Below are 20,085 nucleotides of genomic sequence, written 5' to 3' on the forward strand. Positions count from 1 at the left end.
ATTCATGTAATTGTGACCTTTTATTAACAGATTGGATGGAAAATAAACGTTATGGTGGGCCCTATGAATTTTTTAACGGTGAAAATCATTATCCTTGGTGTGGTCCATCTGAGCTTTGGATATGATTCATTTTTTCCCTAATGCTCTAAAATGATCTCGAACAATGGATGAACGGTATGGATATAATAAATACATCATTGTGGGGCCATGTAACTTTCATCTCCTTTGAACCGTTCGTATAACTCTGTGCGTTGACTCTTTGCACGACACATATCTACACAAGTTCGACCTGATCCGAACAAAGGCCAACTCGATCCGACTCAGTATCTTTGATCGAGTCGGACTCGGTTCGGGTCAATCCAGTCAAGATCCGATTCAAATCGAGTCAGGCCCGCTGGACTCGGTCTCGAGTCGGATCGAGTTCGGATCAGAGTTCTGATGGTACTGGATCGAGTCGAGTTGGACCTAACTTGGTCCGACTCGACTTGATGCCCACCTCTACTTATCATGTATACATTCTTTTTGCATTTTTTTAATTCCTAAATATGCAGATGTGTATTTTAGCATCTCTTGAATTTTCATTGAAAAATTCCACCGCTTTCCTCATGTTTCCTCAATATTTCCTTGCATTTCTAGTTATCAGTAATATTATCGGTAATATCGATATTGTTCCCGTATCCCCAGTCAACGAAACTTGTAGCGATACCAATACTTCAAACACTGGTCAAAAGTAGGGGGAATTAAAACCCCATAGTCGAGAGTTAGGGAGAAATATCGACTCAAAACTAAGATGTGCCAGAACTCAAAGTGGATGAAAACCCATGGTAACTTTTTTTAAATGTTAGCATGGATTGCAATGGAAATCAAGTTTATACATGATTCTCATACATTAATATAGATTTGTGGCGAAAAATTAACATTTAAATCAACAGTAAGGGGAATTGGGGAAATCATATTTTTTCCATTTTTAAATTGGAAGATATGTGTTTCTCATTGTTAATTAATGTGGAAAATTTATATTTTGATGAGTGTTGGCTGATCTATTGATTGGTTATAAATTTTATACTAACTTTTTTGACAACACGTGGTTAGGTCCTTACAAAATAGAAACTAATTATGTATACTTGTTTTTTGTAATATTTTTTATTCCTACATGTGTAAACATGTCTTTTAACATCTCCCGAAGTTTCATTGGAAAATTCTACCTTTTTCCTTCCCCAATGTTTTCCCTCAGACATCGATATTTTTCTTGAGTATTGGCAATAATATCAGTTATACCGATACATGTTTCCATATCCCTGGTCATCGATACATGTAATGATACCAATACTATGAACACTGCTCCTAAGTTCCTTTTGCATTCATTTCTAATTCTATTCTTATTTTACCACCCCTTCATCTCAACATCCTCATTTTAGCTGTGCTCATTCTGTGAACATTTTGTTCGTTTACTGCCCAACCTTTTGTACCATAAAGTATGGCTAGTCTTATAGCTATCCTATAAAATTTCCCCATCAATTTCATTGGTATGCGGCAATCACATACAACTCTAGATGCATATCTCCACTTCATTTGTCCAACTCTAATTCTATGACCAACATCCTTCTCAATTTGTCTGCTCTCTTGAATTATTGACCCAAGATTATCTTTTTTTAAAGGTCATTTTAGGGTACTTCTTATCCAACAATCTTAACTAATCGTCCTTTCCACTCCTATTGTGAAAATTGCATTCCATGTGCTTTGTTTTAGTCTGACTAATTTTAAAACCTTTTATTCTAAAGCATCCCTCCATAATTGTAGCATTGCATTTCCCATCTTCTTGTGAGTGCCCTGTTAACTCGTTCATAACCAATGCAATTACATTTTTATGTATATTACTTAATCTGAAAATCGAATTAGTTGTGCTAAGCCTAGACACATGTAGAAGAGAGCATATCTACACTACTCATGTGTCAACGTGGCATAGATATGTTAGATCAAATCCGTCCATTGGATGGGTCCGACTATGTAGATACCCTTGTCCCGACCTGGACTTGACCTGAAGCCAACGCTTAAAGACCTGATGGGTACCTGAACCTAATGAGATCTTGGTCCGGGACCTTGAATATGGTACCTGATCCAATCCCAACTGGACTCAAACCTAACTCCTTAATCAGGTCCAGGCATGGGTATATCAAGTCTTGACCTGTTGGCAATCCCATGGGTCCCACCTTTGATTGCCTATACCTCTCAAAAATCATCCAGTGATCCTAATTCTCTGCTCGTTGACTAGGGAAGTGCATAGTTCATATTGATTATACCAAAAGTGATTATTGATCTAAATCATCAATTATGTGGTCCCACTTTCGATTGCTCATCCCCAATGAAATCACTCTGGTCATGATCCTAAATGTCCAATCAATCGCTAGGGAAATGGATCGTCCATATTGATCATAACCATCCTTCATTGATACAAATTATCCATTATATAGATTCCACCTTCCATTCCTCCCAAACAATCACTTGGGTTGGATTGTCCTGACTATCCAATCAGTGGCTAGGAAATGGATGATCGATATTCAATTATATTGGAACCATTTGGTCATTGATCTACATCTATCATGTGGGTCTTGCCTTTGGTCAGACAACTAGGATCATGCTAGCAATGTGATTTTAGCTGTGGAGCCGTAATGATTGGGCCCACCTAATGCATGGTATGGATGCCGTTAATGTGTCCAACGGAGCTTGTTGGAGGAAGGATAAGAGGGACTCATTTTCCTTGAATTGAAATAGAAACTTTTTCAAGAGTAAATGAATTCGAACAGTTTTGCGAATTTTTTCCTGAGAGGAATAGAGACTTCCAGGTGCTTGGCAGGCAACCCAAATACTAATTTTTCTTCCAATCTTTCTTAATTTTGGAAATCCATGATTTTGGTTTCAAAGAACTCAAAGATCGTGGATGCCAAATAGGGATTAAAGGTTTTTTTTTTGTCTCTTTTTGATGAAGGGCAATTTTATTAAAGAGAAAGAAAAAAGAAAACCGTGGGGCACACGAAAAGACACCTCCAAGGGCAAGCGAACCAGCTCTGAAGGCAAGCCATGTCTAGAACAGAGAAACAAACTCTAGATACGGACGCTTGATACAGAACAACAATGGCCAGGCTCCCAAGACTTCCATACTAAAAAATATAGGGAGCTAAAAAACTTGAGACTTAGCAGGGCTGAAAACTGTAGTGCTGCTATCCATTCGACTGGCCTTCCATGATAAGGATATCAGAGTGACTGACGCCACTTTCGTCTTGCATGTTCCCTTTGGCATTCAAAGAGTGATGGACTTGGACAAATGCCTCTTTGATTGATGCCTTCAGGTTGCTGATCTCATTGAATATGGTAGCCAAATGCCAGGGTGGAATGTCGTGATTTACCCACTCGATGATGTTCTGCGAGTCCCCCTGGAATATTATTGGGTGAACTGCTTAGAAATTACAATTTTAACGCATTGGAGCATTGTGCAAACTACTGCAAAGTTGGAGTCACCTATTTTTGCTGGCCCTGATAACTCCCATAACACAGTACCTGTGCTATTTTTAACCATACTGCCAGTTCCAGGTGGCCCAGGGTTTCCAATGGAATACCCATCAAAATTAAACTTGAAATAGCCCTCCAGAAGCACCACCATCGCTCCGTTAACTTTTTCTTGGGCTTTCCACTTGCTATAAATTCATCCCATCTCGCATGGATGAGCCTTGACTGCATGCCAGCTTGATAGATGCGCCAATTGGCCGGATCTACTAGAAGTTTGATAATGAGGTTGAATAACTCACCTGCTGTCTTGCTCTGCTAGCAAAATAAGCGGCCATTTCTTTCCAGCCACAGTGTCCATAATGCTGCCTTTAGATCAGTCTCCACATTCCTTGCTGTTTGGGCCCCACGCCCCTGAAATCTAGCTAGCTCAATGATCGGCTGCCATTGCCAGAAGCACTCACATAATGCTGAACTACGAATATATGGCACTCCAAATCTCTAGCAAAACTCACAATGCAATAGCAAGTGGCGGACTGCTGCCTCCTCCCTATCTATTTGGCATCATTAGGCCTCTCTTCTTAATATGATCTATGGTGAGTATTTTATCGCAGCATGCCATCCAACAGAAAACATTGATCTTAAGCTATGATCTGTGTGGCTTCAAGGAAGTTGGAACCTATAGAGTTCTATGAAATTGGACAATAATAGGTTTACTGAGTCTTCCAGGGGCGTGGGGCCCAAACAGCTCAGACGTAATTTTCTTTGGCGTGGCAAGGACGACAATAACAAATTCAATCTTATGGAGTGGGGGCAAGTCTGTAAGCAGTTTAAAGACGGAGGTGCTGGTATAAAAGACCTAAAATTGATGAACCGAGCCCTATTAGGGAAATGGATTTGGAGACTCAGTACTGAAAAGGATAGTCTGTGGAACAAAATCATCAAAGGTAAATACGGGAGTTTAGAAGGAGGATGGTGGACGAGTGAATCCTCCCTGTATAGGGCCTCTGCAATATGGAAAGGCATTATCTGCATAAAAGATGAGGTTAGCCAAAGGATTGGTTTTGAAATTGGCAAGGGAGACTGCGTTCGATTCTGGTTGGACACTTGGATAGGAGAACTTCCGTTGAAGGACAAATTCCCCTCTATATTTCGGGTGGCGGCAAAGAAAAACAGCTCGATAGCTGAAAACTACTCTTTACAAGCAGATAAAGTAGTCTAGAATATTCAATGCAGAAGGAATCTGGAGGATTGGGAAGTCAGCGAATTTGTGGAGCTGATGGATTGCATCCAACATGGACTCCCCAACCAGGCGCATAAGGACAATATTATCTGGAAAGCAGACAAGTCGTCTCTCTTCACGGTCAGGTCGTTTTTCAAGCAACTGTCGGTCACCAACGATAACACCTCTCCTCAATGCCCTCACTTCATATGGAAGTACGATGTGCCTCCTAAGTTACAGGTTTTTGGGTGGCTGGTTGGGAACAAAAGAATCCTCACCTTGGATAATCTCAATAAAAGAGGAATGATTCTTCCAAATGCTTGTATCCGCTGCTTGTCTTCTGAAGATTCGGTGGATTATTTGTTGATCCACTGTTCGTTTGCCTACTCTATTTGGACTGCCATCCTCTCCTGTTTCAAGGTTACTTGGTGCTTCCCTAAAGACGTGGACACACTCCTCAAGGCCTGACACGGTGTTAGACTAAGCAAACCAATATCTCGGGTCTGGCTGATGGCAATTTTGGCGATTTGGTGGGCTGTTCGGATAGAAAGAAACAATTGGTGTTTCCAGAACAATGCAAAGCCCTCCCAATTAGTGTCTTCTTTTGTCAAGTGCTTGATTGCTGAATGGGTTTCCCACAGGGATGGGCGTAATGTAGACCTAGCCTTTCTTGAGGCTTAATTGGTTCTGCTACCTCAGCAGTTCCTTTTCTCTGCTTTTTGTTCCCCCCCCCCCTCGGGACCAGTGAAATGGTTGACTCTCCATTAGAACACCACCAAAGCGGAGCTTTACATGTCTTGGTGGAGGCAGCTCCCACCTCTCTCTTGACTTAAGATCCATCCTGCCATTCTCCATTGCGCCTCTCAAATCAGAAATAAAATCTGCCTTAGATGCAGCCAGAATTCCTGAAAAACCAAGGCCCAATTAATGCTTGCGGACAACGTACTATTCTTTTTACTCTTGCGGATGAACCTTTATGTTCAAATATCCTACTGTTACTTTCTTTCCATAATGCCCTCATGATTATGAAAGGTCCCGTGATCCCATCCTTCACACTTCTCTGGTACTGAACGGTCCCCTGGTCTATCCATTGATGATGTTTCCCCAGGATCCATTCAAATCCCTGTGAATATCAAACATTAGAAAAAGTAACTTCATGCTTCTCTTGCAATTTGGTGTTGGAGCGGAAAAAAAATGATCCACAAATTCGTTATTCCCCAGCATATGCACCGCAATGTGCTTCTTTAGATTGTCACACTGTTAAGACTTTGGGAGGCATTACTGCGTCCTAACTAGGGCTAAAAGTTGGGTGGGTTCAACCCGACCGACCCGACATTGGGTTGGGCTCGGGCAGGATATATCGGGTCCGATCTCAAGCTTGGGCTATACAAACACCAACCCGATAAAACTTGGGTTGGGCTCGGGTTGAGGTCTCGGGTTGCCTGACCCAACCCGAACCCGATCAATATATTAGTTACTTATAAATTGTAATTGAGTGTGGATCGTTTGTGTCGAAGGCACACTAGTGATGTCGGGTCTCATTTGTCCACGTCATTTCCAAGTACTCAAGCTAACAAGATATGCAGGATTTCTCTCTCCCAAATAGATTGCATGCAATGCTACATGACTTTTAAAGGAAGAGTAGTCCTATATTTTAGCTTGTTTTTTTAAAGAAAAAAAATGAAGTTCTTTATGATGAATAATCACATATTATTAAAATCATAGATACAAAAAATAAGTCCTATATTAAAATATAATAAACTAATGTAATAACGAAAATATTAGCACATATACACCCGATCAACCCGACCGAGCCCGCTTGGGTTGGGCATGGGTTGAGAATTCCCAACCTGAGATTGGGTTGGGTTGGGTTAGGGTTGAGCACCAACCCGACCCAACCCGCCCGACTTACAGCCCTAGTCCGAACAAAATGAATGCCCATGCCTCATGTGCCATAGCATTCACTTATTGTGAAGGCTATGTTCATCGCTTGGTGAACAATCCATAATGTCACATGATGACGCAAGGTGCCATTTCCACATATTCTTCCCCTTGGTACTGAATGGACCCCCGACCGACCATTGATGACATACGCCAAGGATCCTTTCAAAGCCCAATGAATATCTGTACTGTATATTATGCCATGACCAAATGGACACTTTGCCCCTGCAGTTAGTTTGAGGAGAGTCATGGCCTTTGGAATTTTATGGGACATTAAATGAAATTGTGAAGATAGATAAGTGGTGTTTAAGGAATTTTGAAAGTCTGTGTACTGTGCTTATAAACCAGTGGCTTGAATTTTAGCCTTTGCACATACAGCTTGAATTTTATCCGCTCCTCCCCCCTCCTTTTCATGCAAGAGTAGCCCACTCCCATCTCTTTGCATTTACACATAGCCTGCGCGAGGATCCGGAGCCTATCCATCAAAGGATATGTTTATGCTGAGGTCAGCCCAAGCAAGAGGCGGATCTAAAACTCGTGGGCCATGAAACCTGAAAAGGTGGGGATGGGTTGCCGCCCCCCCCAACTGTGTGTGGTCCCTCTGTTTTCTCTCTCTCCTGACTTGCCTCTCCCTTCCTCTCTCCATGTGCATTGTATGTGGCACTTACCCTAGAAAAACATAAGGAAAAGAAAAAATAAATAAATTGTTCTTCTCTTGCCATTCAATAGTGGAGGAATCTGTGACCCACCTATTCCCCCAGCACATATAACTGATTTTGGCACACATTCTGCTTCTTCTTTAGATTGTCCACTGTTAAAATTTTAGGCGGCATTACTATAACCTAGTATAATGAATGCTACCATGGTTCATATTCCATTGCATTCGCTTACTGCAAACAGTATGTTTTAGCACTTGATGCAAAGGGTGTGTTTTGTTGCCATAGTAAAAATAAAAGCACTACTTACACTATCTGGTTTCAACAAACCATCACCACTTCATACAGAGTCATGCGGCACTAATGTTTTCATTGCCTTTTCCTTATTATCTGATATTTTTTGCATGTACATCCTTCTAGCTGCCATATTAATGCTGTGAAGTACGGTTGCAAACTCAAAATATTAAGCTAGTGATAGAAGTAAATGTGAATTTACTTTCCCATGTTGGTGTTACTGCATATATGTATTTGCATGTCGATTTGTGCTATCTTTTAGTTGTACTCATGATAAAGCTTTTCTATCTCTTCAGCTTGTGGGGCGGCTTTCACAGGAGGAATTAATGGCTCAGTTGCCTTCATTTCTGCCTGCTCTTTTTGATGCCTTCGGGAACCAGAGTGCTGATGTCCGCAAGGTTTGATTTTCATCTTTAGACTAGGATAAGACTTAGATGCTAATGAGGAATCTATGCAGCCATGATTTCTTTGAGACAAAAATATATAGCCATGATTAACCCTATTGTTTGGGATCAAAGTCTGAGTTCATTTCTAAAAGGAAATCTGAGTTTCTGCTGATTTTCTACATGTATTATTAGTGCTTATCTGTTTTCTATGTGATAAATATGACCCAAACATTCTGTACTCCCAGAAATTAACTCAGAAATTTATGCTTTTGGAGGAAAAACATCAAAGTTATTTCTTTTAGGGCTTTTTTGATTTTTCATGTCCACTGTAAATCCATTTTAAGCAGGTAAGTATTACTTTTTTATCCTGTTTGATAATTCATGTGTATTTCCACCTTGAAAATCAGTCTGAAAAGACTGACTTAAATTTATGGGCCACACCGTGATGTATGTGATATATCCGTGCCGTCCATCCGTTTTATTGGAACATTTAGGGGCATGAGCTGAAAAATGAGGCAGATCCAACGCTCAAATGGCCCACATCAAAGGAAACAATGGCCTTAAAATGTCCACCATTGAAAGCTACTTCCTTCATTGCGCCCGCATTGATGTTTATTTGTCATCTAACCTGTTCATAAGGTCACACAGACATGGATAAGGGGAAAACACAAATATTGGCTTCATCCAAAACTTTCGGGGCCCCAAGAAGTATTTAACGGAAGGCATTTGATTCCCACCGTTTCTTGTGGTGTGATCCGCTTGAGCTTTGGATCTGCCTCATTTTTTGGTTCATGTACAAAATTGAGCTAGCATCACGGATGAACGGTGTGGATAAGCCACATACATCACAATGGGCCCCACATTCATTTCGAAGCCATCCTCGGTTTTAACGTTCAAAAGGTAAGTTGTCAATGTCTGCATTGGGAACAATGTGGTAATTACTCAGGCAAGTAATTATTACCTATGACATGAAAAATCAAACAGACCCTTAGAAAATCTAAAAAGAAAGAAAGTCTCCTATATGTTTGAAATTATCAAAGTCGTCTAGAATTTGAATGTCCAACGTTTTTTTTTTTTTTTTTGAGAAATAATTGCAATTTATTAGAAACTGAAAAGGAAACAAGGGCGGGATGCCAAGGAGGTGACCCAACGCTAAGCAAGAAAATCAACACAACAATCTCCCACTAGATTCAAAGAGGAGACCCAATCAATGACAAGCGATTTGGCCCTAGCGGAGACCCCAAATGCCAATCTGGAAGAGTTATCAAAGCATCTAGCATTCCTTTCTTCCTATAAGGCCCACCAAACCGCAATCAAATCCATCCTCCAAATAACTATCTTGGCCTTGCCAATCCGTTCCCCATCCAAGCCATTAATAGAGATTCAATGGTACTTGGGAAGGGCCAAGAAATACCGAAGTGAGAAAGGTCATCCCAAATCAATCTCGCAAGAGAGCAGTGAAGGAACAAATGATCCATCGTCTCTTCGTCTTGCATACATAAGATATGTTGGGAAGAATCATGCTTCTTTTTCAGAGGTTATTGATAGTAAGGACTTTATTCCTCCCAACAAGCCAATCGAAGGTTGCATATTTGGGAGGCACATTGTAGTGCCATACAACATCAATTGGACTCGCGTTAAGAGGGGCCTCCCAGCTGCGAGTAATGTTATAGAAGGATCTAACCGTGAATATCTGTGAGCTTCCAATCTTTTAATAGAGCTTTTCCGCTTCATCAGGGGCAGGTGCAAAGATGTGGATTTGACCCAGAAGGCCTGCAAAATCCGAAACTTCGTTGTCACAGAGGAATCGCCTACACGAGCAAGCCCATTAAGAGGATCCCTCAAACGTAGAGAAACAATCCACCACAGAGACGGCCAGATTCGGGGTCAAATGAAAGATCTGAGGAAAATCAATCTTCAAAGGAGACTCCCCAACCCAAACATCTTCTTGGAATCTGATTCTATTGCCATTTCCTAAGGTGAATGCTACTCCCCTTATAATATCCTCCTTAACTAACAAGACCCCTTTTCAAAGAGTGCAAACTTTATCAGACGAAGAATCCCTCGTCCACCCCTCCCCCTCCGAACAACCGCACTTTCTTTTAATCACTGTCTTCCAATGTGCCACCACCATTTGCCAAAGAGGGCTTGATTCATGGCTTTAATTTCCTTTATACCTGCTCCCCCCTCATAGGGCAGATACACTTCCTCCCACTTTACCAAGTGGAATTTCTTCTTAATATCCACCCCTTGCCACAAGAAGTCCTGTCTCAGCTTTTCAAGACGATGAAGAACCGAAGCTGTACATTTAAAAAGAGACAAAGTACACTGAGAGATTGGACAAAACTGCTTTAATGAGGGTGATACATCCACCTAACGACATATGCCTATTCTGCCAATTCGTGAGCGTCCTTTCAAACCCTCCACTGCTTTGTGTCACAAGTGCTTAACATGCTTACCAACATAGAGAGGAAGCCCTACAAACATAGCTGGAAGAGATTCTGCACACCAAAAAATCCTAACCAGTTGATCTAATTCCTCTGCCTCCATTTGAACTCTGTACATCTTACTTTTAGCGATGTCCGCTTTAAGGCCCGACACCGCTTCAAAGCACCGAACAATGGTTCTGACCATATCCACCATATCTGTAGATGCATCACAAAATAGGAGCGTATCATTCGCAAACTGTAAATGGGGGGGGGGGGGATTCTGTCCCATCCACCTTAAAACCATTGAAGAAACCTTCCTACCCTTTTGCCACCACACCACCCAGAGCTTCAACTACCAGCAAAAAGAGGAAAGGCGATAACGGGCCTCCCTGATGGATGCCTCTAGAGCTTTTGAAATAGCCTTTAGGCGACTCATTGAGAAGGTTCGAAAACCAGGCTGATTGAACACATTCTCTAATCCAAGCACACCACTTGGGCCCGCATCCAACTTGCTATATCATATAAGATCAAGGTGTCCCGTATCGGTATCGGTTGGCGTAATAGTGACCTCTAAAACCGATACGGATATGGGGGTGTAACGGCCCCTAACAGCGCAAAAAAATTTTTTTTTGCCAAAAAAAATATGAAAAAATATGGATTAAATCCGGAATATTCAAACATTCCAAATATGCATTCATTTATAAATTGGAACATGTTTATGGTGTTGTAACGGTCCACTCTTTGGTGAGAAGTTGTATTGGACTGTCTGATGAATTTATGAACTAGATAACCTGAATTTGACTACAAAATTCATATATTTAATTTTCTAACTATCTGCTATCAATGATAGATATATTAGAATGAATGTAATATGAAAATATCTTACATTGGGTGTTTGCAATTATTTTTGAGGAATTTCTCGAACATACCTGTGCATGTGACTGTGATTCCTGCTTATAACCTGTCATCCTCAAGTCAAGAATATTATATAAAAAAATTAGTAGTGTCTGATATACTCCCCTGCAACTTGATTAAGGATTACTTGATTGGTTGTCAGGGGAGCTATTTTAAATACAAGTTCGGCAGTGTCAAGTGTGTGCATGACTGTATGGCTTCTTGCAATAATACTGTTGTGAGCTGCCTACTACAAATACTTACCTTAATACAAATATATACTCGCAAGTTACCACCAAAAATGAAAATCTGTTTTTTTGTGGTTGCTCGACCTGCACATCATCGTCATTGTCACCATCAGGCTGAGGCTGTCCAATAGGTGTAGGTGCTGCATATCCATAATATCTAGTGTCAGAAGGAAATACTAGATCAACGAAACCAGAGGATGACTGATCCTGACTAAGCAACGACTCTGACCCCGAGTAAGGATATCCACCAGTGCCCGTCGAATAGCCATACTGGTGCCCATACTCAGGCTGTTGAGAATCTTGAGATTGAGAGTGCGTATGCTCTAATGAGTAACTTGGCTTTGGATCTAGATATCTATAATCATATGGATATTGATCGGGAGGGCTACTCCAACATGAATGTGATGGAACAGGCTCAGTATAACCATCATAATCATAATCCAATTGACCATAAGAATATCCATCATAATAACCAAGACCATAAGCCTGCTGATGTTCCAGACCTCCCGGACCCGATGCACCACTAGATGTACCCTCCTCGTCCGACCTCGTGTACCACCTCGTCGATGTTCATCGGTATCGCGATCTCTAGGCAGCTGTATAGGGCGCTGAGCAACACCAGAAGTGCCAGCACCAGAGGCAGGGGGTCATCGTCACCATCATCCGACACGGTCATGCTACCACTGCTCGTACTCTTTTGTTGATCTTGAGCCTTACCTGTACTTGGCATAAACGCTGCCCCTCTTACTGGGTCCAACACATCTGTACGACTCTCTTGTTGTGCTCTACGTATTTCTGGGTCATCAATTTTCAATTCTTCACTATCCTCTTCAATTTGCTTTTCCCTTGTTTCCGACTAAGGTAGAAGCGGGTCATCCTCATCATAAATATTGTCCAAGTTTATTGAACAGTAGTCTCCGTCATTGACAGCTGTAATGCTCCTATGATGTCGTCGCATTCTTAGTTTTATATTGTAGTGCATGAAGACAAGTCTATCTAATGTTCTAGTCTGCAATCTATTCCTATTCTTTGAATGAATAAGCGCGAAACAACTCCAATTCCTTTCGCAGCTAGATGAAGATGTTGTCTAGCTTAAAACTTTTACTGCAATTTTTTGGAGAGCCTTCGTACTCTCTCCGAAATTAATCTACCATTCGGCGGGTTGCAACCTAGATACCGCATGCTATGCAAGAGCATCTCCAAAGCTACCAAGTCAATTTCCAAATGTATCTAATTTATTCAACGCCTTTATTTGCATATCTAAGTCAGGCTCTAATCTCTTTATCACATTTTTTAGCCCAACACGAACTTCATCATCCTTAACAAATGATTGGGCATATCTATACCTAGGATTTAGATAGTAACCTGTTGCATGAAGATCATGATGGGGTTGTCTTGTCCATCTCCTGTCGATCATCTTGCAATAAGACTCCCAGCTTCTACAATCACGTTGAATTGCCAACTTTGCCTTATCCATGGCATCGTATAGGAAGCCCATGATAGGTGCTTCGTCGGTTTCAACAAGACGGAGTACCCTCATTAGTGGCTCCATCACCTTTAGGATCGACTTGACCCTCTTCCAATATTTGTTGTCCCGTATGGTGTTCGCAACTTCAACCGGTGTCCCTTATGTCTTCTTCCCATGTTTTGTGTTTAGCCATTCTCGGGAAGCGAACATCTCACTCAACTCTCCCCTATGCTGGAATTAACTCTCTAATGCTATAAAGTTTGTTGCGAATCTAGTCGCCGCAGGCCTCAACAACTCTCGTCCTTTCGTGAACTTTCTCATTATTGCGACTACTTGATTATGGTTGTAAATAAACGTCGTCACTTCTCTTGCCCTTTCGACCATTTCCTTAACATTCTTCTTCTTCCCAATATCTTCCAATATAAGATCAATACAATGGGTAGCACATGATGACCAAAAAAGACGTTTTCTCTTATCCATCAACATATGTCCTGCAAGCTTATATGATGCTTCATTATCTGTCACAATTTGCACTATATTCTCCTCTCCAATCTCGTCCACAACTTTATCCATTAGTCCATTAATATAAGTAGAATTTTTTGTTGCCTTTGAGGCATCAATTGACTTGTGGTATATAGTTCCTAAGTGACAGTACACTATGAAGTTGATCATGTTGCATCTGGTTGAGCCAGTCCAACCATCACACATGATCGTGCATCCTCTGGCTTGCCATACAGCTTTAAAGGTAGACATGTATGCTTTCACATCCACATACTCTGCATCTGTCCATTTCCCCCTAATCTCCTTAGCTGTGGGAGCTTTTATTCCTTCACCTGCTTCTGCTGCTGCATCAATTACCACCTGCCAATATGGAGAATTGGTCGCGTTAGGAGGTATGTTGGCATGTATAAATAACTTTGCTGCTGCTCTACCTAATTTCTTAACGGAAGTTCTACTCCACATTTGTTTTATCTTCTTTTCTTTAGTTGATTCTTTCCTAAACAGGATTGGATCAATAGAGAGTCTCCTAGGCTCATTTACTTCTTCATCCAAACGTATATGGGCATCACGTAAAGATGTCTGTCGTCGGCTCCCAAACACACGTCGTAACCCACCAAACCTACCCCCCCACATATCACGCACTGATCCATGCATGCCAAACATGCGGCGACGTTCTTCCTCTTCACGAGCTAGATGCAAGCTCTCTCTCCTAACTATAATTAATTCCTGATCTGAATCTTCGTCAGAATCAATAATATCTTTATCACGAACGCCCATATATTCAGGACCAAGCACCTCCTGTCGAGCTGCATCCAAAATATCATCTTTCTTCTTTTGTACAACAGTACGTTTACTCTTCGACTCATCCAGACTAGCTTGCATTAGAAGCATTATCTCTTTCGGTACTCTACTATATGGTGCAACTTGACCCTTTCGATGTGCCAAATGTTGTTTGAGACGAGTAATTCCACCAGTCACTAGTCTATCACAATACTTGCACTTCATTTGGTGCCTAGTACCACCAACCCTGTCACAATGTTGCCATCCAATATCCTCACTTGTTGTTGGCCAGACCCAGACATTTCTTTAGGTTTAGTTAGATACTAGATAATTAGATATGAGTATGAGTGTATGACCTATGTTAATAAAGATGATTTTATGTTCTAAGTTCTAACTAAACCCTAAGAAGCTCCAAAACCTATCCAATGTAAGCAAATAAAAACATAAAGTCACTAATTCGCATATAGAAAAAAATTATAAAATGACACCACAAATCTGTAAAATGCACATTAACTTGTTCTACTATAATTAACACATCAAATTCTATGATTAAATCAGCAAACTATTCATTAAAAAATGATTTTTCGAATTTTTAAAGAAAAATGGCCATAATTAATGTGTAAATAGAAAAAAATATAAAATGGCACCCCAAATCTGTAAAATGCACATTAACATGTTTTACTATGATTAACACATCACATGGCATGATTAAAACAGCAAAACAATTATTAAAAAAAAAAATTTTGAATTTTAAAAAAAGGGCCATAATTAATGCGTAAATAGAATATATATATATATATATATATATATATATATATATATATATATATATATATATATATATATATATATATAATGGCACCCCAAATCTGTAAATTGCACATTAACATGTTCTACTATGATTAACACATCACATGGCATGATTAACACAAAAACAATCATTAAAAAATAATTTTTTGAATTTTAAAAAAAGGGCCATAATTAATGCGTAAATAGAAAAAAATATAAAAATATATAAAATGGCAACCCAAATCTGTAAAATGCACATTAACATGTTCTACTACGATTAACACATCACATGGCATGATTAAAACAACAAAACAATCATTAAAAAACGATTTTTTGAATTTTAAAAAAAATGGCCAAAATTAATGCGCAAATAGAAAAAAATATAAAATGGCACCCCAAATCTGTAAAATGCACATTAACATGTTCTGCTATGATTAACACATCACATGGCATAATTAAAACAACAAAACATACTAAAAAAAAGTATAAATACCTATTTTTGACGAATTTCTGAAAAATGGCCCACCAAGCTTCGATTCAAGAAAATCTGTAAGATAATGTGTTTTTATCTCAAATACTAAACTAAGATTGGTCGAAAATAATAGTAGAAGGATTGAGTGAGAGTTCGGAAGCAAATAGTTTTAAAAAAAATGAAAAAACGGAGCTTAAAAAGGCAAAAAAATCTGACCATTATCTGACTGTTACGGGCTAACCACTACGGGTTAGTAACGGCCGTTACGGGTACAAAAAAGGGACTCGGCCGATACGGCCCCGTATCGATAGGAAGTTCCAATCGACGAGATCGTAGGCTTTTTCAATGCCCAACTTGCGTACTACTCCTTGCAAGCCCCTCTTGTATCTATAATCAAGATATTCATAGGCTATGAGCGTGTTATCCAAGATTTGCTTCCTCAGGACAGGCTCCCTAATTATCTAAAATAACTCTACCAATCACCTTTTGGAGACGAGAGGCAAGGACCTCTAGCATAAAATTCAGACATAAACCGTAAAATGTTGTCCTTAACCACTTCCTAGTTTGTTTGAAAGAAGCACAACAGAAATCCATCCGAACTTGGAGCTTTATCACCTCCCAAAGCGAACACAACCTCACACAATTGTTCTTCAGTAAACAAGACCTCGAGCGACATCGCTTCCTGAGTCGAGAATCACTTCCTAAGTCTAACCCTCATCGAAAAGTAAATCCTTATGGAAGCCAGCGATGACCTCCTCCGCCAATAGGTTCTTATCTTCAACGCGGATTCCATTCACCACAAGGCTGCTAATTCTATTGGTTCTCGTCCAAGCACTAGAGATACTATGAAAGAACTTCGTATTCTTATCACCTTCTTTGATCCACCTGCTTTTAGATCGCTGCTTCAACTTAATTTCATCCTCCTTCACCCAAGAGGCATAACCTTGGATCAACTTTGCCCGAGCTACCGATTCTTCTGAATTAATAGATCCTTCCTCAGCTTTGGTGTCCAGGGCCTGAAGATTCGATAGGATTTCTATAGTTTCCACTTCTCTTCTGCCAAGGATTTGTTTACTCCAAGTCTTTAGCTTGTCTTTCAGGATCTTCTGCTTGCGGCATAACTTGCACGCCTTAGAGCCCTCCACTTCAAAAGAGGTCCACCAATCCTTGATCAACTGAGAAGCGATGTCCACCAAGGGCTAGGACTGTTCGAATTTGAAGGGTTTAGGCCCCCAATTCTCGATTTCTACATATAGAAGCACTGGACAGTGATTTGAAGTAGCTTTTGGCAGGGCCCGTTGAGACGCAAGAAACGATCTTACCTGGACATAATTGGATTCTGTTGTCCATTAGACCATGTGAATTTCGCTCTTTCCAACGGTAGATCAATTAAATCATGGTAGTTTATCCAATCCGAGGCGTGCATGTTGCTTGATACACTACCTCCGTTCGACTGCTCGGAAGTGAACCAAGTGATATTGAAATCCCCCCTACACTCTATCTGCTGCAAACGTCCTTAATGATGCATCCCTTCTGCTTGCTCTCGACCTCCCTTACATTCCAAGACAATATCTTCATTTGGGCACTGATCTCCTCCTTGAACCTTTCTTTGGACCCCTTTCTGACCCTCCCGCACTCTCATAATTGATCTCTAATGATAAGCTTACGAATTCTCTATTGCTTCTAGATGAGGTAATAGCCTTCCTAGGAGATCTTGAGTAGTGAATCACTCAGCCACGTTCCTCCACGAATTGAAATAGCATGCGATAGTCTTCCTGTATATCTCTGAATGAAAGCCCTATCAATCTCTCGAAATGCCTCATCGCATCTTTGATCCATCTCCTCTTAGACTACCTCCACGAGGTGCTCCCACCTGGAGTTGGGGCTACACTCTATGTTTAGACATCGACTTTCAGCGAGCAAGTCTTTGTTGGGACCCACGACCATTTAAAGAGGGGCAATTTCGAGGACCCTTAGACGTTCATCATCTTGAAGAAGAAAACCATCTGGTTGGGAAGACAATTCTGCACCACTGTTTGAAAAGGCCCTTTGGCCTATGGAAGATGAGAAGGAGGGAGACTGATGGTTGACTTCGCCAGTAGCCCGCGATGAGAAACTCTAGTAGGAAGCGGACTGTTAAGGAGCTCTGGAAATAAAGAGAGATCTCTGATTCGGACTAATGGAGCCTCACACGTGGCTTGAAACGAAAGAGGCGAAACTCGTGTGAGGAAAGGAAACAACTCCGCATGCTTAGCAACAAGGCTTAGGGTCGAGACACCTGTTGGCTTCACACCCAAAGCTAGGGTGTGTCTCCTGGTCACAGGCCCGATGTTGAATCAAACGTAGAGGAATAGAGCTCGAGCCAAACTTCAAACTGTCCTTGTCCTCTCTATCCGAACCAGATTGATTAGAGAATCTCGAGGCTATCTCCCGAACCCTTTTCGTCCACATAAAGAGCTAGGGCCAAGCAATCCTCGACTGCATCAACTACTTATGACGAGTAGCGAGGCGACTCTCCCACATGTTCTGATAATTTGTAATCGTTGCTACACGTGTCCACTGCTAGCTGTGGAGCGAGATCTGAATGCCACGTAATGGGAATACCTTCCCGTGTTTCGCAAAAGCACTGGAAAGAGATACCTTCTTCCCTCCGAGGTCCAGTGCCTTCCGTAACACCGGAGAGTTTAAGAACACCACCCATCGAGATACCTTCGCTCCAACTTGCCTCTTCTATTTTTGGAGCTAATCAGAAGATCACCTTTTCTTCCCCACAAATAGAGTAATTTTCTCTGGTGACAACTTCTTGTGACTCATCTGGACACATATTCTTCCCCAACACACCTTCGAGCTTGCTAACATATTCGGATCGATAAGGACCACCTCCTCCAGGCACTTTCCTATCATATTGAAAGTCTCCAAGAATTAGAGATCCAACAACACCCTAGTGACCTGAAACCAATGAACTTCCAGAGTGAAAGGAGAGACGTTGGACCATTTCTTCGGGGATTTCAGAGGCCCCCCTACCAGCTTGAATCCTAACGAAGAAAGGTGATCTTGGTCCTCCTGCAATGCAACCGCAAACCACACCCGATCCTCTGATAATGTTTTGAAGACTTGAGTCGGCAATGCTTAGACCAAACTGCTACAACCATCTTTGAAGATCCTCCTTCCCAGTGCCCCTGTTCAGCGATGCCACCCATCCCCATTTGAGAACCTCCTTGGCATTCTCCAGGACTAGTGGATGATAATGAATCTCTGGTTCTAGGTCAGAGCCTTCTCTCCACAACCATTTCTTTGGCGAAGGGATAGGCTCGGAAGCAAATGGAGGAGTTTTAGGGCTCGAACCCCCCTCTCCTCGCACCACCATCTCTCTAAACGAAATTTCGTCTATCAAGTTCTCTAGAATAACTTTAGTGCTTGAGGTTTTGTTGGGGCAAAAGAATGACGATCTAGCCCCACTAGCCTCCTGATCAACCACCCCCCCTTGTTTCACTGAAGGTTCAATCTTCTTCGTCCCCTTTTCCAAATTTACCTTCTCCGGGCCATGCCTGGCTTTTTGGACCACCAGAGATAAACCCTCAAAATGGCTTCCATAGAGCTCCTTCACCGTCGTAGCTAGATCTTCCTCATGGTCCACCCAGATGAATGCAAATCCCCTATTATGTTCATTATTCCGAGTATTGGCGTTATTGTCAATTATATTTACTGATATTATCGGTATTGCCAACTTGATGATACCAATAACACTGGTAGTCTCAGAAATTTCAAGTAGTGGTGGTATATCCCCGATATATTGCCAAGTATCACCAGAATATCGATATTGCCAATGTATCGCAATATATTTTACTATATAAATTCTAGAGTCAATAATATCGCCAATGTATTGATAATTTATATCTCCAAAAATCTATTTACTAAAAAAATAAATTTCATTTCAATTTTTTTTTTTTTTTATTGGTGTATGGTTGTATGTTGAAATGCATGCATATATGTGTATATGTATGCACGATTGGTGGATGGATGGTGGCATGTATGCATGGATGGATGGATGGATCATGCATGTGTGTGTGTGTGTGTGTGTGTGTGTGTGTCATTGTGTGTATGTATGTATGCATGCATGCATGAATGGTTGGATGGATGGATGGATGGATCCTACATGTGTGTATATATGCATGTGTTCTTGTATCTATGCATGCATGAATGGTTGGATGGATGGATGGATGGATGGATCCTACATGTGTGTATATATGCATGTGTTCTTGTATCTATGCATGCATGAATGGTTGAATGGATGGATCATGCATGTGTGTTTGTATGTATGTATGTTATGTGCGTGCGTGCATGGATGGATATACCATTTTCCCCATGTTTCCCCAATGTTTTCCCGAGTCAGCGATACATGCCTTTAGGCCCCCATTAAAGGGAAACTTATTATGCATGTATCTTTTTTTAATATTTACTATTCTTTGATTCCTAAATATGCAGATATATGTATTTTAGCATT

The 20,085-nt window shown here is 41.0% G+C and overlaps 1 protein-coding gene across 2 annotated transcripts in view; it reads left to right on the top strand.

Moving 5' to 3' along the window:
- Window positions 1-20,085, top strand: part of LOC131245730 (CLIP-associated protein-like) — an 88,898-nt gene that overhangs the window by 67,057 nt on the left and 1,756 nt on the right. For both annotated transcript variants that reach the window (XM_058245386.1, XM_058245387.1), the window contains exon 20: window positions 7,911-8,012. In XM_058245386.1, coding sequence (XP_058101369.1) covers window positions 7,911-8,012 — 102 coding nt within the window. The remainder of the gene's footprint in view (window positions 1-7,910; window positions 8,013-20,085) is intronic.

Source organism: Magnolia sinica, chromosome 5 (assembly GCF_029962835.1).
Source record: "Magnolia sinica isolate HGM2019 chromosome 5, MsV1, whole genome shotgun sequence".
In the NCBI taxonomy this organism is placed as follows: Eukaryota; Viridiplantae; Streptophyta; class Magnoliopsida; order Magnoliales; family Magnoliaceae; genus Magnolia; species Magnolia sinica.